Here is a 27,781-nt window from a genome sequence, read left to right as displayed (position 1 = left end):
GACCCAGAGCATTAGCAGAAACGGCAGGACACGTGTAGTAATTTGTTAGACGAAACGGCAGCCTTCCAACTTTTGCATGGGAATAAGGGAATTTGCCCTTTGCGGGATTAAAAATGTAACAGCAAAACTAAAAGCTAATGAATGGGGGTTCGGTGGTTTGTTGGCAATACTTAAATATTTCTGTCCAGGAGCGCAAACTCTCTGCAGTTATTTAGAAAGCAGGGACTCAAACCAAACTAGAATACTCTCCCGTGCGTCTCCACGTTCCCCAATCCGAAAAGGAGCCGCTCGCACGGTACTGCCCCTTTAAGACCTGCTCGCTCTCGGGCTCTACAAAAGGGAGTGACCTCTGGGCTTTGACAGCTCCCCTAATAACTACCACCGTGCAGGCCCCGCCCACCTGGCGACCAGCCGCGCCGATTGGCCGGCGGGCCGGTATCCCGTGCTCTGATTGGCTCGCCGCTTCCCCTGAGCGAACCTTTAGAACTCTGAGACAGACAATATTCTGTTACATTGTAGCAAAATGGCGACTGTCATTCACAACCCCCTGAAAGCGTAAGTAAGACTAAAAAATGTACATATTCCGCGTGGTTTCAATATGAAAAAAAAGGCGCCTTCTGCGTGCCGAGCGCTGCCAATGCACCGCGCTCGCAGGCGCCTGCAGCCGCGGCGGGGCTTCTCGCTTTTCTTTCAGCTCTTACTTCTTCATCTTTTTTTTTTCCCCCAACGCGCAGAAATGTCAGGAGATGCAATTAACACGAAGAAAATTGTTACAATTGCGTTCTGCTTAATTGGCGGACGGAGAGACGGGGGATACCCGCAGGGGAGCCAGGCGCTCCAGCGCTCTCCAGCTCCGGGGGTCGCGGGCAGCTTGGGGACGGCACGGTCCCCCGAGTGCCCGGCCTGGCCGGGTGGCGAGCGCGGCGCGGGGGACGGCCGAGCGGGGGGCCGAGCGCCGGGCAGGGAACGCGCGGGTGCACTTGGCTGAGCCCCGCGCCTCCGGAGCCCGCGGCCCCCGCCCCGCCGCTCGGTCCGCCGGAGCGAGCGGACCGCGGCAGCTCCGGAGTTTGCAGGGCGCTCTCCGCCTTCCGATCGCTCGCGGGGAGTTTGTGCAAACCTTCCGGAGTTGCGAGGACCGCCTGGGGAGCAGCGGGTCCCAGGAGCCCTGGGGCCCAGGTGGTTGCCCGGGGCTTTCCTGCCGGGGCAGCCCCCGGAGCGTGACGGCGCTCCGGGCGGTCGCCGGTGTGTCTGCGCGTGTTTGTGGGCGAATTGGCTGTAGTAAATTAACCACTCGGGTTAACTTGGGGTTGATCTGGAGGCAGGGAAGCTGCAGGTCTCATGAATGGTGTTCTCGCTTCCTCTGGGTGAAAAGCCGAGGCGGGCGGGGACGCAGCTTGGGGCTCTCCGCCCGAGCCCGCGGCGTCTGCTCCGGGCCAGCGCGAGGGGCAGGTGCCTCTGGCCGCCGCCGGGAGACTTTGAGCGGACGCCCGGATCCGGGACGGAGGGGGCGGGCTGGGCGAGGACTCGCGGGGGCCAGTCCGCGGGTCCGACAGCCAATTCCTGCCTTCCTTCCTTCCTCCTCCTTTTCATCCTGGCGTCCTTCCTTCCTTCCTTCCAGTCGGTGGAACTGTTAAGCCGCCAAGTCCGCTCGCGATCGCGGAGCCGGGGGTGGCTTTGGAGAACGAGCGGCGCTCCAAAGGGGGTGCTCTTGGCGGAGATGATCGCAGAGGGGAGCTCCCTCCAGATCGCGGCGCGGCGTGGGTGGGAGTCTGCGCCCCTGGGGTCAGGACTTCTCGGCTGGGCTGGAAGCCGCGGGCGAGGGGAGGGGGAGGCGCGGATGGGGGGCGTTTCGTGCTGAATTCTCGCGGGCGCATGGCAGGTGCCAACCCAGGTTCTTTCACCTCAGCCCATCCGCGTCCGCATCCCCGGCTCCTCCTGGAGTTGAAAACCAGGTTCGCATCGGGGGGCGGCAGGGGGGTTCCTAACGCGAAGGAACACGCGGGGAGAATCGGGCGTGTTTGCATTAGCTTATCTCCCATCAGTAGTAAGGAAAAGGGTAGGGATGTCGCAAGTCTCGGAGTTTTTAATATATATATTAAAGCTGCCGTTAAGAGGACATTGGAAGCTGAGGCTGATCAGAGAGCAGCTCCTGGCTCCAGTTCTCGCTCGGAAGCTCGGATACACTGCACTTGAACGCCAGTGTTTCGCCCCAGAAAGAAAATGTTTTATGGCAGAATAAATAGGCGTAACTTCACCGCATCCTCGCTGCCTGTCGCTGCGCTGCCACATCGCTGATGCTGTGAGTTTCTACAGAACCCAAAGCTGATTTTCAGTCCCCCCATTTCCAGCCAAAATCACATAGCCGGGCTGATGCCACCTGGTAAACTCAAGTTAGAGAAATCTATTTCACATGTGCTCCGGGTTTGTTTCCTGCTGGGAAAGCGGTACCTTGTCACCCTGGAGCCCGCTCACGCGCGGGCGGGCGCGATCTCTCTACGCTCCAGGGTTACCCTGCTCGCTCCAGTTTTTGTTTTTGTTTTTTCGGCCGCAGGAAGGTGCGTGTTTGGGGAGGGTGTCTGTGTGTGTGTGTGTGTGTGTTTGGGATGGGGAGGGGCTAGAGGTGGGGGAAGGGACGGAGAAGCGGGTTGGTTATTGAAATTAGTTCTGAATTATTATACTTGTACTTTGTATAATTAGAAACAGTTGCGACGTGATGTATTTGTAATTCTGTGTCGCCACGCACGCTAGCACACACACAACACAACACCCCTGCCTGCTTTTTCTAGGTGGGAGTTGAGTGGTCGTTTATAATTAGCCGCTCCTTTTTGCATCTCAAACCCTTTCCCTGGGGGAGAGCGGGTGTAAACAATACCCTCCCCCGCTCTCCACCCCGACCCCCCCCCCCCCCCCCCCAAGCCGGGCCTCCTGCACCTTGGACGGTTTTTAAACTCCTAACCCAGGAGCGCACACGTTGTTACTGGGAGACCTACACCACCTGCCTTTATTTTTAAAAAGCAACTTGTTTAATAAAACATCTTATATATTTAATTTGTTTTTAAAAGTTGCTGATCAGGAAACAATACACATATGAATAAATTATGCATGGGATAAATTAGAACAAAGCTCAGAGACACATCAAGCTCGAGGGATGGGTGGTGGTGTTGGGAGGAGGGAAGCAGGGAGAACGGTTTGGAGAGCTCTGTTTTTATCCTCCTGTGTCCCTCCTGACAATGAAACGGAGCTGAACGACATTAGCATTTTCTCTGTGTGCGTTGGGAGTCTCTCCCTCCCCTCCAAAAAAAAAAAAAAAAAGGCCAACACCACGGTTGCCCCCTGGTTGCACAAAGGTTTCCTCTAGGCTTAGGGGATAAAGTGGTGGTAGGTGATGTGCTGGGAAGAAACAAGCTGAGGTTTTAGGCAACACCTCTGTAGGGCTCTGCCTACCCTGAGTAGGGACCATTTTTCATTATACTAGCTTTTTCCGCGTGGGACACTCTATAATTCAATAGCTTAGGTAACTGGATGGCGCAATTTGAATCTCATTGCTTTGGGGTCTTCCTTAGGGCCCCAAGCTCCTGGAGCCACATCTCCTCTCTCAGCAGTTTGGCTTTCTTCCTGCCTGTCTTTGATCTCCCCTCAACTCCCTTTCTTGTTCCTCCTCCTTGTACCCTTCACCCCCTTCCTCTCTGAAGGTGACAGCTTGGCTTCTCTCTCTGTTGTCGCCTTTAACATCTTATTACTGCCCAACAGGGTGTTAGAGGCAGAAACAGGAGCTGCCTGGACTGATCAGATCACAAAGGGGACACGGCAGGTGGCCCCACAACCAAGCAGTCACATCTGGAGAAATAAAATTTAAAAGCATCGATGGTCAGGTACGATGTGTAAATGGGTATTACACATTATTTAATTTAGCAGCTACATTGTCTGAGCCTAGATGTGTGATGAGTCACCCTCAAATCTTACACATACAAGCAAGATAAGGGCTATATGGTGAAGTAAACACATGTAGGTAACATAAATACGGATTTGAGAAAGGTCTGTGTATGTCAGTCAAGTAACATAGTAGTATTCTGGTTGATTTCTGCATACCTAGGAAACATAAGTCTTTTAATATAAATTCTAATCTTACTTGATATTCTAATTCGGGTAATCCACCCCCCCCCACCCCAAATCTGCTATCAACACTTTAAACAACTTACTCTTTTATTAAGTTATCAAAACCCTGGTTTGTATGCACTTAACTGGGAATGTCTGCCACCTTCTGCCAGACTCGATTATGCACATGTGTATCTATTCTTATAACTGCCCGCTTAGAAAAGAATTACTGATATTAATTATTCCATATAAACCAACGGAGATTTACCTCAAGTACCTGTTTATAAAGAATGAGACCAGTAAATTATTTTGTCATGCTTATAACTGTGAACATACGTGTACATAATTGTATTGAAACTTTCTTTTGTAAGGAATTTCCCTTGCTTGGAAGTATGTGTTTATATGTCCGTTTTATTGTTAAGGACACAACTCTCGGACAGGTACATATGCGTACTCAGCCAAGGTCAAACAGCAGGCGGTGCGTGTGATGGACTGCAAGTCTTCATCTCTTTATGCATTCTCTGATCTGGATACAGTGTAGTCTAATCTAAAGTGGATTTGTGTCTGTGAAAGTTGTGCAATTGTTGCCACTTAGACGCCAGACCTCACTTTTGCTGTGGCACTCAGTTTAGATATCCGAGAGGAGAGGGTGGGGGGACACATTCCTAGTTCTAATCTCCCCTAAGCTCTTTCTGTTGGGGTGGGGGAGTGTGGGTAGGTACTAAGTGGGGAACGTTGGGGTTGAGACTTTGTGAACTTGCTGCCTTTTATGGACATTATTTTAGCCCCTTATGAAAAAGGACCCTCAGACATTTTAAGCCAACAGATGCCTAAGAAGCACCTTCTCCATCTGCTTCTGGTTGCCACTGGAAAAAAGCTCTAAATTCTCCAAACTTCATTAGCACACATTATTTTTCAGCGGGAAGAATGTCTGGTTTTGACGAAATACCCATAAAGGATATTAATTTCTGCCAGAACCCAAGAGGAGTCATTGTCACAGGGTAAGCCTCTGAACATAGCCCAGCCTGTGGACCACCTGGGAGACTTCCAGAGATCGCCAGTGGAGTGGGAGCTGCTCGGATCCATAAGGTGGGCTGGAATTCAGAGGCAACTTAATTAGAGAGTTCTAATCTTCCTCTGTCTTTTTGGAATCATGCAGGTAGCTGGAATCTGGATACATCTGAGAAAGACTATAATGTCTAAAGCTGTTTCAGAGCCATCTGCTCAGATCAATGTACAAAATAAAATGCCACAGTCAGCATGCTTTGTTTTGAGCATGCACCAGAAACAGAATGGAAACTGAGGCTGAGGCTTCAGTTTTTGAAGTGCAGCCATGCTGATTGTAGTGGTTGGGGGCTGGGTCATAAAAAGGCACCAGAATCCAGGCCTGTTTATTATCCCAATCTCTGCAAAGTAACTTTTGTGGTTTTTGAGTGTTCTGAAAGTCACTATAAGACAGAAATGTAGCCAAATGTGGCAAGCCCCTGGCTAAAGAAATACCACAACCAGTGAGAGTTTCTGCCCAGCCATGGTTTTCCAGCAGGAGTCTGTGTAAGCATCACTTTAGCTTTAAATAGCCTTTAAATATGTAGGTATTTAACAAGGAAAGATAAAGAGGGGGTGGGGAGGGGGCGTGTGGGGAGTGGGGTGGGGGTGGGGAGGGGTAGGTGAGTGGATAAAACCACGGTGCGGTCTGGAACTCTGAAAAGATGATTGTTTAACAGCAAAAGAGACTGATATTATGATCTATTGCAAGTTCCAAAGTTTTCTTTAGTTGTGTGAATGACTGCGGAGAGATGAGGTGTTGTGGTGTTTTTGTAATTTGTTTTTCTTATTGGTCCGGTTACTAGTGTTTCACAGTCTGTCAAACCATATGGATGAATGGAGCTAGCATCATAAAACTGTCACCAAGGAAGGTTTTTGAAGCCTGTGATTTGCATCAGAGTTTTAAAAGCAGTGGTTAGGAGGTGTTGGGGGTGGAGTGGGGGTGGGGAGGGGAGAAGAGCAGACTGTGTTGAGAATTTCTGGGTTGTGTGTTTGTGAATAGTAGTAGTGGGGGCCGGGGGTGGTGAGAGAAGGCTTGAGGAGGCTAAGATTTAGGGGTTAAGTTTGGAAGCAGGGAGGTGCGAGGGGATTATGCTCAGAGTTCCTAATAACGGGGTTCAAATAGCCTACGCTGAGTCCTCCACCACTCAGGCCTTGCTTCTGAGCCTGGGGAGCAGCGATGGCCCATATCTAATGCCCCTTTTGCGCCCTCTCCTCCCTCTCCGAATTCAGAGACTGTGGGCATCTCAGGTTGCCGTGAAATGAGTTTTTTGTTGCTGTTGGTATGTACTTCGAAAATCTGCTGTTTGTGTGATCTGCTATTGGTAGCTCCACCAGAAAAGGTTTGCCAGTCCCCAGACTTGCACCTGCCATCAGCGTGGCCCTATCTCAAACTGTCTCGCTTCCAGGTTCACTTCTCGCCAGTTCATTTCTTGTGTAGCTAAGAGGACTTCAGAGTGGTGGAGGAGAAAAAGCTCAGGGAGGAGCTCTGTTCTCAGCCCTACCGCCAACTAGCTGTGCGATCTTAGACTCAGAACTTCTCTGAAACTCATATTCCTTGTCTTTAAGATGAGGGTGATGAACCTTGATTGCCAAAATTCCTTTCAAGTCAAAACTTCGTGGCTCTCACTGTGGTTAACTAGGACAAGGAGGACAGTTAGGGGCCAGAATTCGAATAATTCCTTTTTTTTTTTTTTTCCGACATTTTATTTTATCCTTTTTCTCCCCAAAGCCCCCCGGTACATAGTTGTATATTCTTCGTTGTGGGTCCTTCTAGTTGTGGTATGTGGGACGCTGCCTCAGTGTGGTTTGATGAGCAGTTCCATGTTCCCGCCCAGGATTCAAACCAACGAAACACTGGGCTGCCTGCATCGGAGCATGCGAACTTAACCAGTCGGCCACGGGGCCAGCCCCTAATTCCTTGTTTTTAAAGTATGGCTCTAAAGAGGAGTAATTAATGCTGGGAGGCTGTTGAGTCTTGTCACGTTGTGCTACCACTTGGGGTTCTAACTGAGATGGAACTTCCTCTCCCTTCTCAGAGCCTGAGGATGAGGACCAGGTGGTGGGCCATGTAGAATGTGGGCTTTTCTTCTGATTCTCTTTTTTTTTAAAAAGATTGGCACCTGAGCTAACATCTATTGTCAATCTTCTTTTTCTTTTTCCTTCTTCTTCTCCCCAAAGCCCCCCAGTACATAGTTGTAGATTTTTAGTGGTGGGTCATTCTAGTTGTGGTATGTGGGACGTGCCTCAGCATGGCCTGATGAGCGGTGCCACGTCCAGGCCCAGTATCCGAACCTGTGCAACCTTGGGCTGCCGAAGTGGACCGTGTGAACCCAACCACTTGGCCACGGGGCCTGCCCCCTGATTCTCCCTTTTGAACTCTTTCCTTTTCTTTAGCTCTCCAACCAGAGGATGGAGAGAGGAAAGAGCAGTGGGAAGACTAATTGGCCTATTGCTGTTTAGAAGCATTCTGGTAAACTTTCTGGTTGTGGAAAAGACTGGAATTGCTGAGAACATCTGTCTTTTTCTTCCTCTTTTCTTTATGTGGAGGGAGAATCGGAACCAAACAAAAGATTTTGCTCCCCTGGATTTCACTTATCCACAATCTCCCTGGACCTGCCCTCTTCTCCACCACGGCACCCATCCCAATGAAAGTGGAAATAAACTGCTCATTTAGCTTCCATGTGGGCCACTGCAGAGGCCTGGCTGTTCAGCAAGCTAAAGTAGATGGACCTGTACTGATGTCTCACTGAGCTGCCTCTAGTGTACCCCGTGTTACTGCTGAGGAAACGGAGGTGCCCAGCAGACCCACAGGCTGGCCATACCCATGCGGGTATTAGCAGTCTCTAAATTGGAATTCACTGCCTCTTCTTCAGTGACATGCCTGCAGCACAGCCCAGATACCTCTGGGGGCATTATTATCAGGTTTTCCTTTGTTTGAAAGCTCCCTTTGCAGTTTTCTACAAGCCTAAAGAAGGAAGAGGGGATTACAAAACCCATCAGAGAATTCACAGAAGCCTAAATTGTGAGATTTAGGCAAAATGGGGGTGGGGTGGGGAGGACAGCCTGAACTCCAGCAGACAGGGAAATTCCTTTATTTCTTTTTCTAGTTGTGGTAATATACACATAACATGTATATGTAACATTTATCACATGTAAATGTACCATTTTAATGATTTTTAAGTGTACAATTCAGTGGCACTGAGTACATTCATAATGTTGTGCAACCATCCATACTATCCATCTCTGGAATTTTTTTTGTTATCCCAAACAGGAACTCTATACCCATTAAATAACTCCCCATTCCCCAACTCCAGTCCCTGGTACCCATCATTTTGCTTTCTGACTGTATGAATTTGTCTATTCTAAGTAGCTCATATAAGTGGAATCATACACTATTTGTCCTTTTGTGACTAGTTTATTTCGTTTAGCATAATAGCCTCAAGGTTCATCTATGTTATAGCATGTGTCAGAATTTCCTTCCTTTTTATGGCTGAATAATATTCCATTATATGTATATGCCACACTTTGTTCATCCGTTCATCCATTGATAGACACTTCCATTGCTTCTGCCTTTTGGCTATTGTGAATAATGCTGTTATGAACAGGGCATAAGTAGCTGTTTGAGTCCCTGCTTTCAATTCTTTTGGGTATCTGCCTAGATTCCCTTCATTTTCTGACTTTAAAATTCAGGGACTACATTTCTAGATAGTATGGGCAACCCCTACCTTATAAACTTACAGAAAACTGCTGATCATATCAGTATCATAGAATTCAGCCTCTTTATCCCCCCTTCCCTGTAGGAATACAATTATTTTGGGGGTAAATGCCAGGAACCCAGACTCACTTCTCTCATCCCCAGCCACAAGGATTGCCTTCCCCATATCCCCCATCCCCTTGAGGACAAGGACTCCACGTGGGGTCAGGGTTTGGGTTTGGGGAGGCCCCAGGAGTGCAGGAGGAGTCATTACCTGGTGAGTCTTGGAGGGAGGGTTTCCTGGGCTGAGTGGAGGCAACAGGGGGTCGAGGGAGCACCTTGGATGACAAGTAGCTTGGAAGTCAAGAGTTTGTAGATCGGGCCTATCTTTGCATAGGGTGAGAAGAGCTCTGTCTCCTTTCTCCTCTCTTCCCTGCACCCAGGCCTGCTTACCCCTCAAGGGGCCCAAAAGATATAGTGGATGTGAAAACATTTCAGAAGGTGTCAACTAAAAATGTGAGGTATTACTAGGAGAACTACAAAGTTTCCTGTAGCTGACTGAGGCTTTCTCAGAGTCAACAATATCTCATATATTCAACATTACTATATTAAAACGAAAATAAATGGAATGATTCTGGCATTGTTTCCTAGGAATGCAAAGCCCACTCATCCAGCTGTGTGTAAATAGCCCTGGGATCTCAGTGGGATTTTCCCGTAGTCTGGGTTTGAAATAGGTGAGAATATGAGCTCAGGGGAAGGCCTCGTTTCATTTCCCATTGTTGGCCCTGGGCTGAGTCCACCCTCAAAGTCAGAGGAGGCAGGAGCTGGCGGGCAGAGGGGAGCAGTTTCCTGGAACTTGGGCTTCAGTCATCATCCAGTCTCTGACTCCGCCTCCTATCAAGAAGACTCCAGAGAGAGAGAGAGAGAGAGAAGAGGTGAAAGCCAGGGCTGGAGCTTAAACCTGCTAATGAACAAGGAGGGGATGCTGTTGACACAGGAAATCAGCGGCAAGGATTGATTCTTTATACAAAAGTAGACTATGGAGAGCACTGTGGCAGAGTCAGATCTGAAATCTCAGAGCCACGTCCTGGTTGCCAGCCATGGGAATGCTTCAGATTCAGGCTTGCTGCGAAAACTACAACATTCCTTTACTTTATAAAAGCAAATTAAGTGAAAACGTCACCCCGCCTGCCATTATCCTCCACTAAGGACTCTTGTGTGTGTCTTTGCTGCCAGTCGAGCTCAATGAGAACTGTCTTGCCCTCTTCAGAGCTTTCTTCATCCTATCTGGGCCAGCACTGATTGCCAGCCTGTCCCTCAGAACTGAGCAGCCTAGTAACCTTCCTTCCTGCATGTGGGAGTGTCCACTCCAAGGAAGGCCTCCAGTCTGTCTCTTTCTCCTTCCAGACCCCTGTTCTTTGCGGGGCAAGGTAAGCCCTTGTAAACCAGGAGGCTGACTGCTCCCCTAGGCTTCTCCTGGGGAAACCACTGTGGTTGGGGGTGGGAGGCGGGGGAAGGGGAGGCAATGTGGTGCTGGGGCTGGGGGGAGGGCAGGGTGGATGGGGTAGTGGGAGTGGAGAGAATATATTCTCTCCTGCTAATTATTTTCCCCGAGGACTTAGCCAATGCAGAACCATCTATTATCGTGGGAGCGCTCTATGGTGGTTCTGCCTGTGATGAATGCTAAGTGGAAACAAGCAAGAAAAATTAACAGGCGGCTGCTTCTGTCCACCTAATTAAAATGCATATCCAAATGCATAATTCCTTATGTTTCCCCATGCACACACTCCCCTTCCAATCCCAATTCTATGGAGGAGAAAAAAACACTTTCCCCCAATCATTTCTCTTGATTATATTTCCATCAAGGAAGAACTGGAGGGATCCCTTAGAATAGAGAAGATATAGAAGTTTTAGAATAACACTTCTAAAATTGCTAGTTGTTTTTTTTTTTTTAACTGACATTGGGCCCGAATATTCTGAGCTGTTTTTTGTTTGAAAAGAAAAACAAAAACTTTATCTGACTGCCGAAAAAAGGGGGAAGGGAGGAAGTAGAGAAAGAAAAGGGGGGCGGGGGAGAAAGCAAGCAAGGAAAAGAAAAGTTCCCACCATTTCTGCTGACCTTTTAGTTTTGTGCTAAAAGTCTGGCTGGGATAAGCAGCGAGAATTTTGAAGGTCTTTCTTTCTCCTCTTCCTCTTTGTGCCTTTCCCTGACTTTGCACCACGTCCCTCAGCCCCCAAGATGAGCATAACCCAGGGGTTTGTAGAGAGATCTGAGAAGATGCATCTACCCGGGCAAGATCAGGTAGAGAGAAAAAACCAAAAGCCTCTGCATTTGGGGCAAGATCAGAGATGCTGACATCACAGTCCCCAAGATATTTTGAACGAAACAAACAAGACCTCTTCATCCTGATCTTCCTTCCTCTTCGTTCACTGATTATTTTCTCCCCCTCGGAAGAACAACTTTATTCAGTGGTCATCAAATATTTAATAAAACACAAAACTTAAGTCGTGGTGTTCCATTTGACGTCACTGCCATCTCTGCGGTGCCCCCCTCCCTGGCCAGCCCCGCCTCCTGAAGCCCCTGGACTGCCCTCCACACAGCCCCAGCTGTTGATTTATCAGGGCCGGCTGGCTCAGCAGTGCATGGAGATTGCTTTTAATTAACTCTCTTCATTTTTCCCAATCTTCAGGGAGCAGCAGCCCTTTAATGATTTTAATATTTTATCTGGATTTATATCCGCCTTATTTGTTGTTGTTTGACTTAAGCATTTGTTCTTCCTGAATCGCTTCCAGACTGATCTATTTATTTGCCCTTTCTCCCCTGGTCCCCAAGACTTTTCTGCAGAAGAGGTGATGGGTTCCAAAGAAGGCCCAAGCTTTCTACCATCTGCGCAGGGAGAGACGCCACTCACTGCTGGCTGGTGCAATGGTTTGTCTTAGGAATCCCAGTCTCACCTGATTCTTAGCTGAAGGAGTTTCTAAGCTTTTCATTAAAAAAAAAAAGATCTGGATTTTAGAGGGTTAGAGCTCTTTGCCTCTTTTGTGCTTGCTGCCTCTGGAAGGGAGCGAGTCGCCTGGGAGAGTTGGAGAAAAACTGCTCCCTGGGTTCCCGGTTAGCTGTGTCTGGGGTCTGTCATCTTGCCCACATAGGTCAGTGGAGCTGTTGCAGGAATGGTGACTTTGGGGGCAGAGCTGGACGCAGGTGCAGTCAAATCTTTGTGCCACTTTCTGCATCTTTAGATATGGCTAGGATCTGCTCAGGAACTGCTTGGAAGAGTAATTGCAGTGCAAAGAAAATAAGTCGGGTGCTGTAGACCGCTGTTAGGGATGTGCCGATGGAGTAACTTGCAGGGCTCAGGCGTTGGTCTACCACAACGTGATAGTGGTTTTGGTAATTAGGTCTTTGGAGCAGAAACCTGTGAGGAAAGGCTTACCTGCTAACAGTCTGAAAGAGGATGTGCGGGGCACCAGCTGCCTTCTCTCCCTGAGGCTGCCTTCTCCCTCAACCGTCAGTGCCCTGTTCCTGTGCCTGCTCCCTAGGGTGGGAAACCCACTGCCATCCTCACCCTTCCTGGCTTCCCCTTCCTGCCTCCTTTGGGCTGCAGAGTTTACTCCTCCCCCCAACAGCTCTAGAGAGCCCTGGCAGACAGACTTACATGGGGGCTGGTTTTCAGAACCAGCTTGTCCAGAAAATGCCCTTTTGGCATCTCAGTTTGGTGATGTGTCTTCAGGGTTACCTGTTGCTTGGCAACTGCCAACTACAGTTTGAGCCTGATGCGGGGATTGCAGTGGATTGCCCTGGGTGACTCGTAGCCACATTTAGGGACTTGGATTTGCAATCCTGGCTCTGGGAACATGAGGTTGGGAAGACATTCTTCCATGCGCCTTTATGGAAAGAAGTACTGTCTTTTAAAGTCTAGCCCCATGCATGGCACACAGTCAGTACACACAAATGTTTGTTTTGGTGATGAAAATGGAGATTTCTCCTCATCTCCTGGCATTCATCCTTTAGCTGTGCTAGTTCTGAAAACCTACGATATGTCAGGTACTAGGCTATACGCGAGCTACAGAGACCAAAACCATGGCTTCTACACCCCGGTCTAGTGTTCAGGCCACTCAATGTCCTGCTGAGTGTTTCTTCCTTACCTACCTTGATAATTGCAGACGCTTTTGAGAATCCTATGAAAGTTGGGGATCGTCCCCCCAGGAAAAATTCATATAGGTGTGAACATCTGCGGATGATTTTAGGGGATTCACAGACCTTGAGGAGCCCAACATTGGATGCCCTAGAGGTCCATGGACTCCAGGTTAAGAACTTTAGAATGAGAGATGTGGGTAACTTGTTATCCTGAAAGGATGCTTCTGTTTCCCTGCTCAGAGAGCCAGCGCCCCTTATACTCCCCCTGCAGTCACACTAAACGTCTTGAGGCTCCTCCAGCCCCATCTTCTCCCAGATGTGCTTGGTGAACATCTACCTGCTCATCTCCCAGATGCTTCAAAGTCCCCTCTTCCCCAGTAAAGCCCTTGCTGACCCTCGGTTAGAATTGGCCACATCTGCCCTTGGTCCCAAGCATACTCTTCTCTCTCAGCCACTGAAACACTTAACTCTGGTTAGTTAGAACATAAGGCCCTGGAAGGCTGGGACAGTGGCTGCCTGTGCTTTTCTATCCCTAGGATTTAGCATAGCAGGTGTTTAATAAACATGTGTGCAATAACTGAGCAAATGAAGCCAGCAGGCAGGCACGCCGCTCTTCCTGCTGAATTTGCCTCTAGCCCTTTGGAGTTGACCTGTTTCTTATCCTCTCCCTTGACTGCAGGAGTTTGGAAAAGGCAGCGGAATTCCTTCCCTGAATTCTTCAATTTCAGGAGTTGGAAAACAGGCCCGAGCTCGGCCTTGCCTGTGTGTAGCATGTGCGACTGTGATGAATGTCAGTGGCATTATTCTAGCCCCTTGTTTCTTTACCACTTCATCCTGGTAGATCTAAAAAGCTTGGTTTTCCTCCTTTGTCTTGGGAAGTAAAGACAAGTCGTTTGCTTCGCTTTCTTTCAGGGACTAAGTAACCTGGGGCTTGTGAAGAGCCACTGAGAAATCAACCACATTTTTATTGAGTGCCTACTACGTGCTCAGCTGTGTGTGGGATTTCCATTAGCCTTATTTATACCCGAGGATTTTTGGAGATTTTTAAGATGGAGGAGACCAGAAGGTGAGAGCACTATAGTGGTTTAACCCAAGGCTGGGATCTGGTGAGAGGCTACTGACCTACGGAGATGACGGTAGACCCATCAGGGTTTCCAGAAACATATTCTTTGAGAGGAGGCCTTTTGTATATTTTCAAAGTACCCATAGAGAGTTGTATCTTCCCCTATGACTCAGTGTCCCAACCATGTTCGACGCAGACAAATTCACTTAACTATGAAACAAAAAATGATGTCCGGGGGGATCATGTGAGGTCCTTTACTTCTCAAACTGAGAGAGAGAAAAATATCTATCACCGTAACTTTTGTATGTTCTCTAACCACTTTCCCACCCTCCACATCATTCGGTGTTGGGGCTGTTTGGAAGAAGGTACCTGGTTCTGGGTCAGGAGGAGGAGGAAGGCCTGAGGTGGAGATGGGCAACCTGAGTTGTTTTCATTCAGATTCTGGTCCGCTAGACATCCTTCAACATGGAAAGCCAGGGCAAATGCTGATGGTGCACAAAATGTAGGTTGTGGGAGCAGAGTTGTACAAAAATGTTTGTCAACTCAGAAAGGTCATACAGCGCCAGCCCTTACTCTCGAAGGTAACTCTCCCTCAGTCCCCAAGTGTGGCCCTTCGGTACCGAGGGTGCACACGGGGCTGTCCGGTTCCCAGTGTTCATTTCCTTTCTGGGCAGCCGTCCCAGTATGACAGATCCTTATACATATTCTGTCCTCATTTTATCTAATTACACACATCCCTGGGGGATGGGAAACAGGTTTGGATCATTCAATTTTAGGTCAGTTATGCACAGGATAGCTGAGATGAACACCGATCTACAGAGTTCTGCAAAATTTGGAAAGTTCTCATAGTTCCCTGGTCCAGAGCACACCATGGGGCATCCCAGGGGCTGGGGGTCCCACTGAGCACGGGGGACGGATGGAGCCTGACTGATTCGTGAGTCTGAATGGAAGAAACTTTCTGAGACCCAGCTAGCTCTTGCTATTCTTGGAGCAATAGGATTCTTGTTTTATTATTTGATGATCTGCCAAATTGAGAAGACCCAATAATATAGGTCCCTCTGATGGCGATCATTTGTTCTTACCCATTACCTGCCTGGACTGTGCGCAGGTTCCTGAGAAATAGGGAACAAGAGAAGCGCCGATCGATGGCGCAATCTTTATTATTGCGCAGTGTTGTCCTGAGTTCCTGTCTCCTTTGCTGCCCAGATGACCTGGTCTGGACGCTGGGAAAGCCCTGAAACAGCCCCGCCTTTCTCCAAGACGCGGACTGGCAGCCTCGCGCAGTCCAACTTCCTGACATCTCTCCTCCAGGCTTTGCTGTAGCTTTTCAAATCCCCAGGAAGGAAAAGCCCACTGGTTACCCTTTTATTTTTCTTTTGCTTTCTGCTGCTTCTTTCATTTCTTGACTCAGACTCAAGCCTCTCCAATGCTCTCCAAGCCCTAGATAGAGGAATAATCCACTTAATGCTTAATAGCAAGGTTTGTACCTCTGGTCTAGGTTTCCTTCTGACCTCTCATCCCTTCGTCCATGCCCCTTGACATCTTTCTCCTTCCCCCACACATCCACTTTGATTAAAAAGCCCGGAAGGGGCAGGTGGGAAGGAGTGCGTGGAGGAAGCAAATAGATCTGTTCAGCTGCGTGGGAGTGGGGTGGTCCCTGAAGAGAAGGTAGAATGGGAAATCGCCTGGGGCCAGGTTGGTCTGAGTGGAGCCCCAGTTTCACAGGCAGTTCTTGGGAAGTACTTGAACACCTCGGAGGCCAAAAGAGAGGCTGTAAGGGGAGGTTGGGAGTTGTTATCTCATGTCCCCAGGAAGAGAGGACTGTCCACTTTCAAAGACTTCTCTCACTAAGTCTGAGCTGAATCCTGGGTCCTTGGTTTCCTTAGTTATGTGTTCAGGGTCCTTTCCAGGGCACCTGCCAGAGGGAGTGAGGTGAGGGGGCGCACTGGGGGCCTGTCCTGGTCTGAGCCATTTTCATCCCAGGTACAGGACAGCCCTGGCCGGTCACATGATCAGATTTGCTAAATAGAGCAGGATTGTAGGGTAAAACCCATGCCAATGGTGGATCTAAAGGTCTTTCCTCCTCCTGTGCTTTAATCACCACCTGCTTTCTTTAACAACAGCAACCAATAAATGGTGTACGTGAAATATACAAATCCGACCCAGAGGGGAAAACGTAGATGCTGACCCTCGCGGCTCGCTCAAAGCCTGGCACCCCCAGGATTAGTTTCGTGGTTCAAATGGGGGGAGCGAGGCTGCGGGTCTCTAAGAATGCTTCCTCCCAGTTTGTTCTGAAGGTGGTGCTTCCCCACTCCCACCCAGGCACACGCACCCCTCACACCCACTCAAGCTGTCCACCTGCGTGTCGCCCCCTCCTGCAGGAGGGCCCAGGACCCAGGGCGCTGGCTTACAGGGGGAGGCTGGATGTCACACCAGGCTTCAGGGTCCCTTGGAGCCTTGCACTGTGAAAGCTCAGACACTTCATCCCAGGGGCAGGGGTGTGGTGAGCTGTGGCTATTCGGCCCAGAGATGGGGTGCAGGCTCGAGCTGGAGAGTCTGGGTTCAGATCCAAGCCCCGTGACCTGGGGCAGGATTCCCAACCCCTCTGTGCCTCAGTTTCCTCAGCTGTAGAGTGGGAATGATAGTTTCTGCCCTTAGAGGGTTATCGGAAGAATTAAATAGGTTAATGTGGGTCACGTGCTTGGAAGGGTTGGGCCTTATTTCCTCTTAATAGATGTTCATAGTGACCGTTTTCCTATCTGTAAAATGGAAAGACATACTACCTGATTTTTTCCCCACATTTGGCATCTTAAGGAAAGTGAGATAATAAGTAGGAGAAGCTCTGATTTTCTTAGAAGAAAGACGTTCTAGAACTCTATAGCATTATTGTATTAATTTATTTTTTTTAGTCTTAGCATAAATGTGCTAGAAGAGACTTTGAGAAAGGTTTCTCTATGGGATGCTGTGTCCAGGAGTTCAGATTATTGCATGCTACTTCATTGGTGCCGACATTTGGTCTTTCTAAGAAAGAACAAGAATTTTACAGGTGTGGAAACACAACATATACAGGTGACCTGACTCTGTGACGAGATTAAACTCCTGGCTCGTGCTTCCACTCACAGCTGCCTCTTCCAGGGGTGAAGTGAGTGGTTCCTGCTCGGATCCTCGGCTCTTTCCACAGCTAAGAAAGGGCTGGAAAGGCCTTCAGACCAAAGCTGGTGGGGGTTGAGAGTTGGTTTGTGCGTTTGTCTCCCAATTTGGTCCAGCACACCTTTGTCAGGGTGGCGGGTAACGGGCCGGCACTCCTCGTTCCCCCGTGGCCCTCTTGTCCTGGTGGGTGTGCATGCATGCGTTCCCAGCACACGCTTTGGGTAGGCAGCGATCTGCACTTGACAAGCTGGCATTCCAAACTCCAGATCTTCCAAACACCAGACCCCTATGTTATTTTTAACTGTCCAAAGTTTTTTCCACGTGGTGTAATTGATGGGACTCCATAGCCTAGTCAGAGAACCTAAACTTTGGCTTGTTTTGCATCCCTTGAATGGGCATGTGTCTGATGACCCAGCAGAAAAACAGCCTGTTTTCTGAATTGACTGTTCTAAATCTTCCCACCTGCCCTACCCCCCACTCCTCTCTGGGGAAAAGAAGCCAGCACAAAGATAACTCGAGCCCGCTCGTTTCTGTGGCTCCAGATAGGAGAGAGGAAGATCATTTCTGTCTGCGACCTTCTCCCCGCTCCCTCTCTCAGTCCCGATAGTGAGGGACAAAGCTACATTTTCAGACAGATAACAGGAAGGGCATTGAGGAGGTGGCACTCAATCTCTCTGGGCCTCTTTTTCAGCCCCCACATTCCCCAAAGGATAAGTCACATTGTCCTCTGGGGACAGCGTCGGGCAGATGCTCTTATATAAGAGAACCTGAGATCTTGTGGTGTCCAGTGACCACCATCCTTGTGGAAATCGAGAAGGTGCTCAGGTACCCGTGTCCAGGAGAAAGAGCACCACTTCACGCTGGCCTGTCATTTGAACCATGAATTTCTCCAGTTCGTGTCTCATTTCTCTTCTTCATTCACATGTCTCCCCAGACCACAGTGCACTTAGCATTTATCTTATATTAGTTGAGCATATACAATGTACCAGCTACTACAGCCCTGGGTATACAATGGTGAGCAAAACCGACATGGACCCTATCTTTGTGGAGCTTATAGTCCAGTCGAGGAGACAGATATTAATCACAGAAATATATAAATAAAAGTGGGATCTGTGTTCTGCTGGAAAGTCCAGGAAGAGATGACAGTATAGCAGGGGGAACTGTTCTAGTCTGGAGTGTTGAAGGAAAGTTTCCTTTAGGAGGCAACATTTCATCCCAGGCAGCGGGAACAGCATGTGCAAAGGTCCTGTGGCATGTTCGAGGAACCAAGGAAGGCTGTGTGTCTGGAGCACCAGAGAGGGAGGGAAAGTGTGGCTTATGCTATGGTAAGAGAGGTCAGGAGGGGCCAGAACACCCAGGGCCTTGGTGGATATTTTAAGGATTGTACTTTCTACTAAGAGCAGTGAGCAGCCATAGAAGGGTTTAAGTTAGGAAGTAACTTAGTCCAAGTCGCATTCTGAAAATTACCCCCCTGGCTACAGGGAGATTTAGCGATAGGGCCTGGGGAGGGTGGGACGAGTGAGTTCTGAGGAGAATTTTCTGGGTAAAATTTAGAAAATAAACATGAGATATGAGCACAGACATGAAGAACAAGGCATTAGCTGGACAAGGCTGTCACAACAGAGCTTTCTCAGTAGCTGTGTCCCTGTTTCCTGTCATCCCCAGGCCCATTTGGTAGTTTAGAGAAACTGACGCCCCGCCCCACCCCTGGAAGTTTTTGATGCTGTGAATAGATTGGTTTCCTTCCCAAGTGGAGTCTGGAGCAGTTTGCCTCCTTCTGCTGTCCCTGCCGCTTGCTCCCGCTCTTCCTCTGGGCTTGTCCAGGAGTGGGCTGAGGACCACTACACGAGGGGCACTCTGTGACTGATCTGAGTGTAGATTCCTGGGCGGGCCCCTAGACCCAGAGGATCAGAATCTCAGGGGTGAGGCCATGCAATCTGATTCCTATGCCCTCTAGAGTTTGAGAACCATGGCTCTTCCAGCCCTGCGATAGAAACCCGGATGTAACGATGCTTTAAAGGTGCTCGGGGGGGATGTGGGTACCACGTGCTTTCGAGGCACAGACGGTCTTCTTGAGGCCTCCCAGTTGTGCACGTGAGGACACTAGGCTCTGGTGACTTCGGCGTCCTAGTTGACACAGGGACAAAGTGACAGGATTGGTGGGGGGAGAGGGCTCAACCCGGCTGTCTGACTCCGAGCCCTCCACTTGGCCTTTCTTTCCTCACACTCCTGTTCACTAGTGGCCAAGGTGAAAAAGTATTGAATTCATACAGTTTCCAGATGTAGTTCCTGTTAAAAAAAGATTCTTTTGGGGGCTCAAGAGATCTGTATAAAAAGTGGGTATCTAGTTAGTACCAGAAAGGATGGAATCAAGTGGGTTTACTGTAACTACTATTATCATAACTTTTTAGTATGGAAGAGATCAAACCTATACAAAAATAGACAGAACAGTGTAAAGAACCTCCATGTATTCATCTTCCAACTTCAGCAGTCATACGGGGCAGTGGGGGCATCTTTTCAATTGCTCAGATGTTGCCCTGTGATGCTCTCTTTATTTTTTGAGGAAGATTAGCCCTGAGCTAACATCTGCCACCACTCCTCCTCTTCTTGCTGAGGAAGAGTGGCCCTGAGCTAACATCTGTGCCCATCTTCCTCTACTTTATATGTGGGACGCCTGCCAGAGCATGGCTTGACAAGCGGTGCCATGTCGACACCCAGGATCCAAACCGGCGAACCCTGTGCTGCCGAAACGGAACGTGCAAACTTAACCACTGCGCCACCGGGATTTTTATGTCTGTTGAATGAATACCTGATAGGACAATGGGCGGAAGGATCTGAGAAGCTTTCAAAGTACCCTCCCAGCTAAGGACCTGAGAGGAAGAAGGCTCTTTTGACTTCACTTGTCCCCCACCAGTACAGCTCACAGGTGGAGCTAGTGCTTGGAATTCTAGATCTACGAAATACCCTAGAGACCACTGGTGGTCTCCCTCACTGTCTAGACATGATGACAGAGGCCTGGCAAGGTCTGGGGATGGACCTCAGGCATCTCACAGCTAATAAGAGGCAGTGCCAGGCCTGGAATCCAGCTCCTCCGGCCTCGTCTCCCTTACACACCAGAGGGTGTCTCAGCATTTTTGCTCTAGTATTTTCCAGCATGAAGTTGTGAGACAGAAACCCCACTGGACCCTAGTGGTTGTAATATCAATATTTGGCCACCTCAGCTCTTGCTCCTCCTTGTGGAAAAGACTCTTGCTATGGCCTGGAGGTTGCCTGGTCTGTCTAGAAAAGAATCTACCTATAAGATGAGTCCTGGGGAAATCAAGATGGGCCACATGCTCAATCTCCCTAGTCTACCTGCCCTAAAATTCTAGAAACTCTAAGGCCAAATATGACAAAATGATGAGTGCCACGGAGTTTCAGGGAAGGAAGAAGTCAGTTTCACTGGCCAGCTTCCTGGAGGAGGCAGAGCTGAAGGGGCCTTGATGGATGGGCAGAAGTCAGGGAGCTGTGGGGAGAGAAGCCTGCCCTTTAAGAGGGAGGCAAACGAATCAGGAATGATATAGCACCTCCCGAAGTGGAAGGCTCTGTACTTCACGCTGAGGGGGATACCAAGAGGCAGAAGACAGAATTTTTGTTCCTTAGGAGCTTTCTGTCTAGCTGAGGGACAAAGACATATGTTGAATATTAATACAAGTCGAAAAGTGTAAGACGCAAGTTGACTTTTAAGATAAGCCTAGAGAAGAGTGTGGTGGAGACCAAAAGATGAATCACAAAGCAGAACAAAGTAACAGTATTGATGGCCATGTACCCAACGTCTTCTCTGGGTGTGGCCGTGTGCTGGATGCTGCCAAGACTACATCGTTACATGGCAGCCTTTTAAACTAATAGTCATCCTTGTTCCGGCTACCATCTCGTGAACACCCCTACCATGCTGTGTGCTTTACACACTTTAACTCATTGAATCCTCCTAGGAACCAGGTAGTATTAACTGTTTTATAGATGAGAAAACTCCAAAGGGTTTAAGCAACTTGCCCGAGACTGTGAGGCGTGGACCTGGGTCTGTCCATCAAAGGAGCTTGGGTTCAGAAAGGAACAGTGTGAGTACCATCCAGATGGGGTAGTGGGAAGCGAGAAGGCTGGACAGGCAACGAAGGACCTGGTTATAAACACCTGTGTGAAAAGCCGGGCGTTGATCCTGTCGGTGCTGGGAGGTATTTAAAGTACGGCAGGATTGACATTGAGGGTGATTAATTTGCAGGATGGCTTGAGTGGGGAGGCTGTGGCAGTGACGCAGACTGAAGCAAGTGGGGTCCACGGGAGGGGGCGGCAGTGGGAATGTGCCTGGTCAAACCAAGTAATGAAAACCCTCACAGCCCATCAGACTTAATTAAAATCAAATAAAGATTCCGGCAAACCCATCTCATACCAAGCAGGGGTAGAGATTCCAGATCACCACTAGGGCATTAGTGCTGGTTCAGTGTAGCTGCAGGACATAAAGCTTCATCACTGTATCGCATTTGGAGATATGAATACGCCCTGCGTCCATAGGCTCCCTTACACGTGCGTGGTTTCAGCCCTCAGCTCCGTCCTCAGTGCCCCGTCAGGATCTCCTTTCTCACCCCCTTTTTCTTTCTTCCTACAGCAGTTGCTTTGGTATTTTGTCATTTACCTGAAAACCCTCTCCATCCTCTCACCCTCAACAGGTGGTTTCGCCCCTGCCTTGTTCAAGAAAATTGAAGCCAGGAAGCGAGGAACTTCCTGGTCGTTCCTGCTCTCTGCCTCATCATGGCGAAAGACACTTCAGAGGGGCCTCCCCTGCGCACCCCGTCTAATGCTGCCCCTGCATCACCCTCCCATTACCCTGGTGTATTTTTCCACAGTGCACACAACCATCCGAAATTATATATTTGTTCACCTGGCTTTTGTCTGCCTCTCCTCTTGGAATGTCAGCTCTGTGGGAGCACAGACTTTGCTTGTGTTGGACACTGCAGCATCCATGGCACCCGGCACCTAGTAAATGCCTGGGACATGGCAGGTGCTCCAAAATAGGCATGAAGGAGTGAATTTCCCTGACTCAGCCAGCGCCCAAGGTTCCATCTTCCCCTCTCCTCCTGACTATCTTACGGCCCACTCCATTCCACCTGGATGTCCCCTGCAAACTCACATCCTAAATGACTTTTTCTTCTTCCCCTAAAGCTGCTCATTCCCCTCGGGGTTCACTGTCATTTAAGCAAAAATCTCAGGCCATCTTTGGCTCCTCTCTCTCCTCACCTCTGCATACGCCTAGTCCCCAAGTCCTGTTGACTTAACCTTGGCAATGTCTCTGGACTCTGTCCCCTCCCCTGTTCACCTCTCATTCAGACAACATAAGCGCTCATGGGGACACTGGCTGGAGCTTCCTAACTGACTTCCTAACCTATAGTCTCTCCCCATGTCAGGCTACTCCTACTCACAGGGAGAGCTTTGCACAGTTTGGTTTCTTTATACTTTCAATGGCTCCTACGGATGGCAGACTCTGTCCTTCCGCCCCTCCACCCACCCACCCACCCATCCATCCATCCATGCACCCACCCACGGACCCACCCATCCATCCATCCATGCACCCACCCACGGACCCACCCATCCATCCATCCATCCTCTCACTATCCATTCACCTCTCTGTCCATCCATTTATCCATCCATCCATTCACTAGCTGTTTGCAGAGTGCCACCTCCGTGCAGTGCTGTGTGAGGTGCTGGCGTACAGAACTGCGAGCACAATCTTTGCTTTCATATCAATTTTCAATCTTGTAGGTAGGGACAGATATAAACAACCAAAATCATTCAAGTCTAACATTCATCATACACTTATTCATTCGTCAGCTATTTACTGAGCTCCCACTGTATGCCAGGCACTGCAGGTGCTGGTTATACAGCAGTTGATAAAACAAGGTCCCTGCCTTCACGCAGCTCACATTCTCGTGGGGGAGAACAACAGTGCACAGATATACAGGTGTGAACACTGTGGCGAGAACGAGGTGAGGTAAGGGGCACATGTGTGTGGGTTTGCCCCCTGGAGAGGGTGTTCAGAGATGGCTTCACAGAGAAGGTGCCGACTGAGCAGAGACCTGAAGGACGGGGGCATGTGGCACTTGCAGATACCTGGGGGAAAAGTGCTCCAAGCAGAGGGAACAGCCAATGCTCCCCGTGCCAAGGCTCTGGGGAGTGTGTACGGGGCGTGGTGGGATCCCAAGGAGGGGAGGGATCGGTTCTCCCCGGAGCAACCAGGGGCCACTCTTCAGAGAAGGACGCTAAACTCCATAGCCTGACTTTCACACTTCAGCCTCCCATTCCGCCACCTGTCCCTGGACTCTGAGCTTGAATCATGCCAGACCATGGACTCCCCACCTCCAGGCCTTTGCTTCTCTGACATTCTCTGCTAGGACTTCCTCCCCTGGCCCCACGCCTCTGCCTGATGAACTCTTCTGGTTCCCACTCACCCTTCAAGGCCTGAGCTGCCTCCAGGCAGAACCAGTTGCCCCTCTGCGGGACCCCTAGCACTTTGCGCCTGCTAGCGGAGCACTTAGCACGGTGTCGGCCGTGAGCTGTGTCTGTGCCGGTCACTTCCACCTGCCAGGGCTCCTCACCAGAAGGAACCGTATCTTAGACCTTTCTGGGTCTCTAGCACCTTGCACTGTGTTGGGCACACAGTAGGTGGTTTAATGCACATTCAAAGGAAATTTCATTGGAAAACAACTCATTTTGTTACTAGACCGCATGTGGGCAGACACACATACCCTTTTTCTACACATCAGTTCCTTTTTTTAAAAAAGAGTCCTGCAGTTCCTAATGAAAGCAACAGGGTCATGAAGTTAACTTGTCACTCTGGTGCCAGCTTTGCTCAGCTGACTCATGGCCTGGGAAGGGGTTTTTGAACATGTGTTTCTCATCTATGTGCTAATTTCTCTTCTCTTTCTCGGTCATCTTCTCTTTGCCTCAAACTTGTGGGTGGGGACTGCCTTCAGGTCTGGGGACACCTGCGTCTCCTGCATTCTCTGACCAGATGTTCTCCAGCGTTGGGCCTGAGAGGAGGGGAGGTGGTCCCTGACTTGGGAAGGGTAAGAGGGAGTAAAAATGAAATAAGATTTCCTTCCCTCTAGAAGTTCATTAGAACTTATTCATTTGCTTGAGAAATGCCTGAAATATATATATTTTGCTATGAACTGAGTCATATGTCTTTAAGGGGATGCTGTGATTTTCCCTCCATTATGGGGAGGAAAGAATATTTCCAGGAGTCCTGGGGTTCATTTATTAATTCAGCAAATGTTTACTGGGCCCCCAGCACTATTCTGGGTGCTGGACATAAGCAGTGAACAAAATGGGCAAAATCCTTGCCTTCCTGGAGCTTATGTTCTAGTCGGGGCAGCCAGATGGTGATCTAAGTAAGGAAATAAGTAAGATGGTGATAAATCTTTGAGGGATTTGGAACAGGGAGTGTTGGGGGAGAATCTCAGTGAAAAGTGACATTTGAGGGTCATCTGGAGATTCAACCAGAGGGAGCAGCAAGTGCAAAGGTCCTGAGGTGGAAGTGTGCCTGATGTTTTGAAGAACAGCAAGGAGGCCAGTGTGACTGGGGCAGAGTGAGAGCAGCAGGAGAACTTTGGCTTATCTTTGGAATCCACTGGAGGGTTTTTATGGCATCACCCTGGCTGCTGAGTTGAGAGTAAATGGAGCAAGCAGAGGCCAAGCAGGGACTAGTAAGGAGACAGCGGCTGGGACCAGGGTAGTGATTGCAAAGGTTGTAAGAGGTGGCTGGATTCTTAGTACATTTTATAGACAGGGATGACAGCACTTGCAAAGGAATTGGAAGTGGGGTGTGACAATAAGAGAGGTGTCATGGATGATTCCAAGGTTTTTGGCCTGAGCACTTGGAAGAATGGGATTGCTGAGATGGCGAGGACCGTTGTGTGGGGGGGCAGCAGGTGCGCGTGGGCTCAGCTTTGCCCTCGGTAGGCTTGAGATGCTCATTCAATATCCAGGTGGAACTGTCCAATAGGCAGAGGTGTTGTTGCACCTGCCCTTGATGGACATCCACCCAGGGAGGAGGTTAGGATGTGGTCCAGTGGGTCTCGTTGGGACCAGGATGCAAACTAGTTGCTCCAAGGGCACAGGGAACTATCTCTGGGTGTGTACCATTGAGCTTGAATTTTTAAAAAAAAATCATTTTTAAAAGCATATTTGGATTCAATTCAAGAAATACTTTCTAACACAAACTATATGCCGGGCACTGTGCTCGTTGCTGAGGATGTAACAAAAGAGGAGGACTGAGATGTCTTTGCCCCTTGGAGATCATAGTCAATGGGGGAAATTGTGCAGAGCGTGCATCTTTATTAGAATAATGGCGAGTTCACAACAAAGATGAAATTAAACCCTGTGTTTTACTCATGACACTCTATTTCCATTATTGTGATAAAGCAAGAAAATTTGAAAATGTTTGTAGTTTTTCCAAATTGAATTTTTTTTTTGGCCAGGAAAGTTGATTTGCAAGTCCTCGTGCACTGAGTGCAGCATAAGAGATTCTCCGAGCAATGCTAACGCTCCCCCTTGACCGAGCCTTCACATAGGAGGGCCTGGTTATCCTTGTGAGGTCGTGTAAGTCATCCCTGGCGGGGAAGTTTGGTTTTAAAAACAGCTGCAGTCATGCATGCTGGTAAAACTTTACCTAGTTCCACCTCAGGAGTGGATGAGAAACCTTTGTCAAAGTGGCGGCAAAGGTTATAAAAACTCCGATATGAAGGTGGCCCCGGTGGGCCTGGCCTGGTGATGCCTGGCTGCCCTTCCTCTGCTGCCACTCACTCACCCGGTGGTTGCACCACTGTGGGCTGTGTGTCCCATGCAACGGGGAACTGGGTGGGGGTGGTGAGTTGCGTGGTATTCTATCTCTTGGCCTCAGATCCTGTCTGTCTTTATTTTGGACAAGATCCCATGTGATTCAGGGATATTTCGGAGAATAAACCCCCTGACCCTAAGGCTTGGAGTGTTGGGGAGATGACGTCTATACTAGCTTCTCCTCCAGCATGAAAACTCTGTGAAGGTGGCAATTTTGTCTTGTTCACCACTGAGCCCCAGCACCTGTCTCAGTGTCTGGCACAAAGTAGGTGACTGGCAAGTGTTTGTTGAATGAATGAGTGAAATTTGCCCCCTACCCCATGGGTCAAGCTGCTCTGCCTCTAGAGCAGACAGAGCCTGAGTGTAGCTGACTTTGAACGTTGGTGTGTGGGGTATCGCTGAGTCCCATACCTCTGTCCCCAGGGCAAGGATAAGGTCATATAGCGTGGCCCGGGCACCAGAATATACCAACAGACTTGATGGATGATTCTAGAAGGTTTGGGGGAATGATGTGGGAGTGGGAGGAAGCCCCAGAGAACAAATGAAGTTAAACTGTGATAGTCAAAGGGAAGAGAGCCAAGGACGGTGAAAAGCTCAGGAATAAAGGTTGCCAGCTGGGGGCTTAGCTTAGCTTTTGGGAAATATTCCTTCCCTGTTGGCCTTCAAAGAGCTTCCTCTTTTGCTGTGTTATGAAAAATTTCAAACATACATAGTATAATGAACCCTCATATACCCATCACCCAGCTCAACAATTACCCACCCACAGCCAGTCGTGTGTCACCTACAGCTCACCCCCACCCTCCCACCCCAGGCATTATTTTGAAATAAATCCAAGACATCCTGTTATCCGTAAATATTTCAGTGTATGCTTACAAAAAATTAAGGATTCTTTTAAAAAACATAGTCACAATCTCAATGGAGTTAATCATAACTTCTTCATATTGTAAAATATCCAGTTCGTGTTAAAATATATATGTTTATGTATGTATGTCTGTGTGTGCATATATACATATATATTATTGTTTTAGCAGTATTTTAAAAATGACTTTATTGTCTTTATAGAAATGATGTATATTTGTACTAAAAATTCAAGCAACACAAAAAATGTAAAAAGATGACAGTGGAAACATCACCCCGATCCATTGGATGAATGTCCTTCAGACAGCTCTCCATGCCTCCGTTCACCTAGAACAAATAGAATATGCATATACATGTTGTCAGAAATACTTTTTATACTGAAAAAGAGTCACTGAGTAGTATTTTAGAGCTGAGAGACACCTCTGGCTCTTTAGCTTTTGCATTGGCAGGGCTGGGCTGCACACCCCTTGAGGACAGGCCACCCCTCAGGTAGGTTTATGCACTTCCCACCCTTCATTGGGCCTGGCATTCAGGCCGTCAATAACTGTAGCGTGAACTGAAGGGGCCCTTAACACATCACTCAGCCGTCCTATGGAATAGGATGGCCCAGGAGCTGAAATCACCTACCAAGATCCCACAGCTAGTTTGGGCACATGTGAGACTGGAGCTGGTGTTCCTGAGTCCCGTTTCAGCTCTTTCTCCCATTCCCATGGGACTGAGCGGGACTGAGCTGCGTAGCCAAGTGGCTCAGGGCACAAGCTTGGAGTCAGACACACCTCGGCTTGATTCTGCTCTGACTCTTCCCCATGACTTAGTAGCTGTGTGACGTCTCTTCCCCACATAGTTTACTCACCTCAAAGGGCTGTTG

General features: G+C 49.0%; 1 protein-coding gene across 8 annotated transcripts in view; it reads left to right on the top strand.

Moving 5' to 3' along the window:
- The first annotated feature begins 460 nt into the window (after positions 1-460).
- Positions 461-27,781, top strand: part of DPF3 (double PHD fingers 3) — a 252,853-nt gene continuing 225,532 nt past the window's right edge. For all 8 annotated transcript variants that reach the window (XR_011504660.1, XR_006530208.2, XR_011504658.1 and 5 more), the window contains exon 1: positions 461-555. Coding sequence is in view for 3 of the 8 variants with exons in the window: in XM_014835753.3 (XP_014691239.1) it covers positions 524-555 (32 nt within the window). In the remaining 5 variants the exon portion in view is untranslated. The remainder of the gene's footprint in view (positions 556-27,781) is intronic.

This window comes from Equus asinus, chromosome 7, assembly GCF_041296235.1.
Source record: "Equus asinus isolate D_3611 breed Donkey chromosome 7, EquAss-T2T_v2, whole genome shotgun sequence".
In the NCBI taxonomy this organism is placed as follows: domain Eukaryota; kingdom Metazoa; phylum Chordata; class Mammalia; order Perissodactyla; family Equidae; genus Equus; species Equus asinus.
Note: the sequence above shows the minus strand (reverse complement) of the source record. Positions and strands in the feature narration are given on the sequence as shown.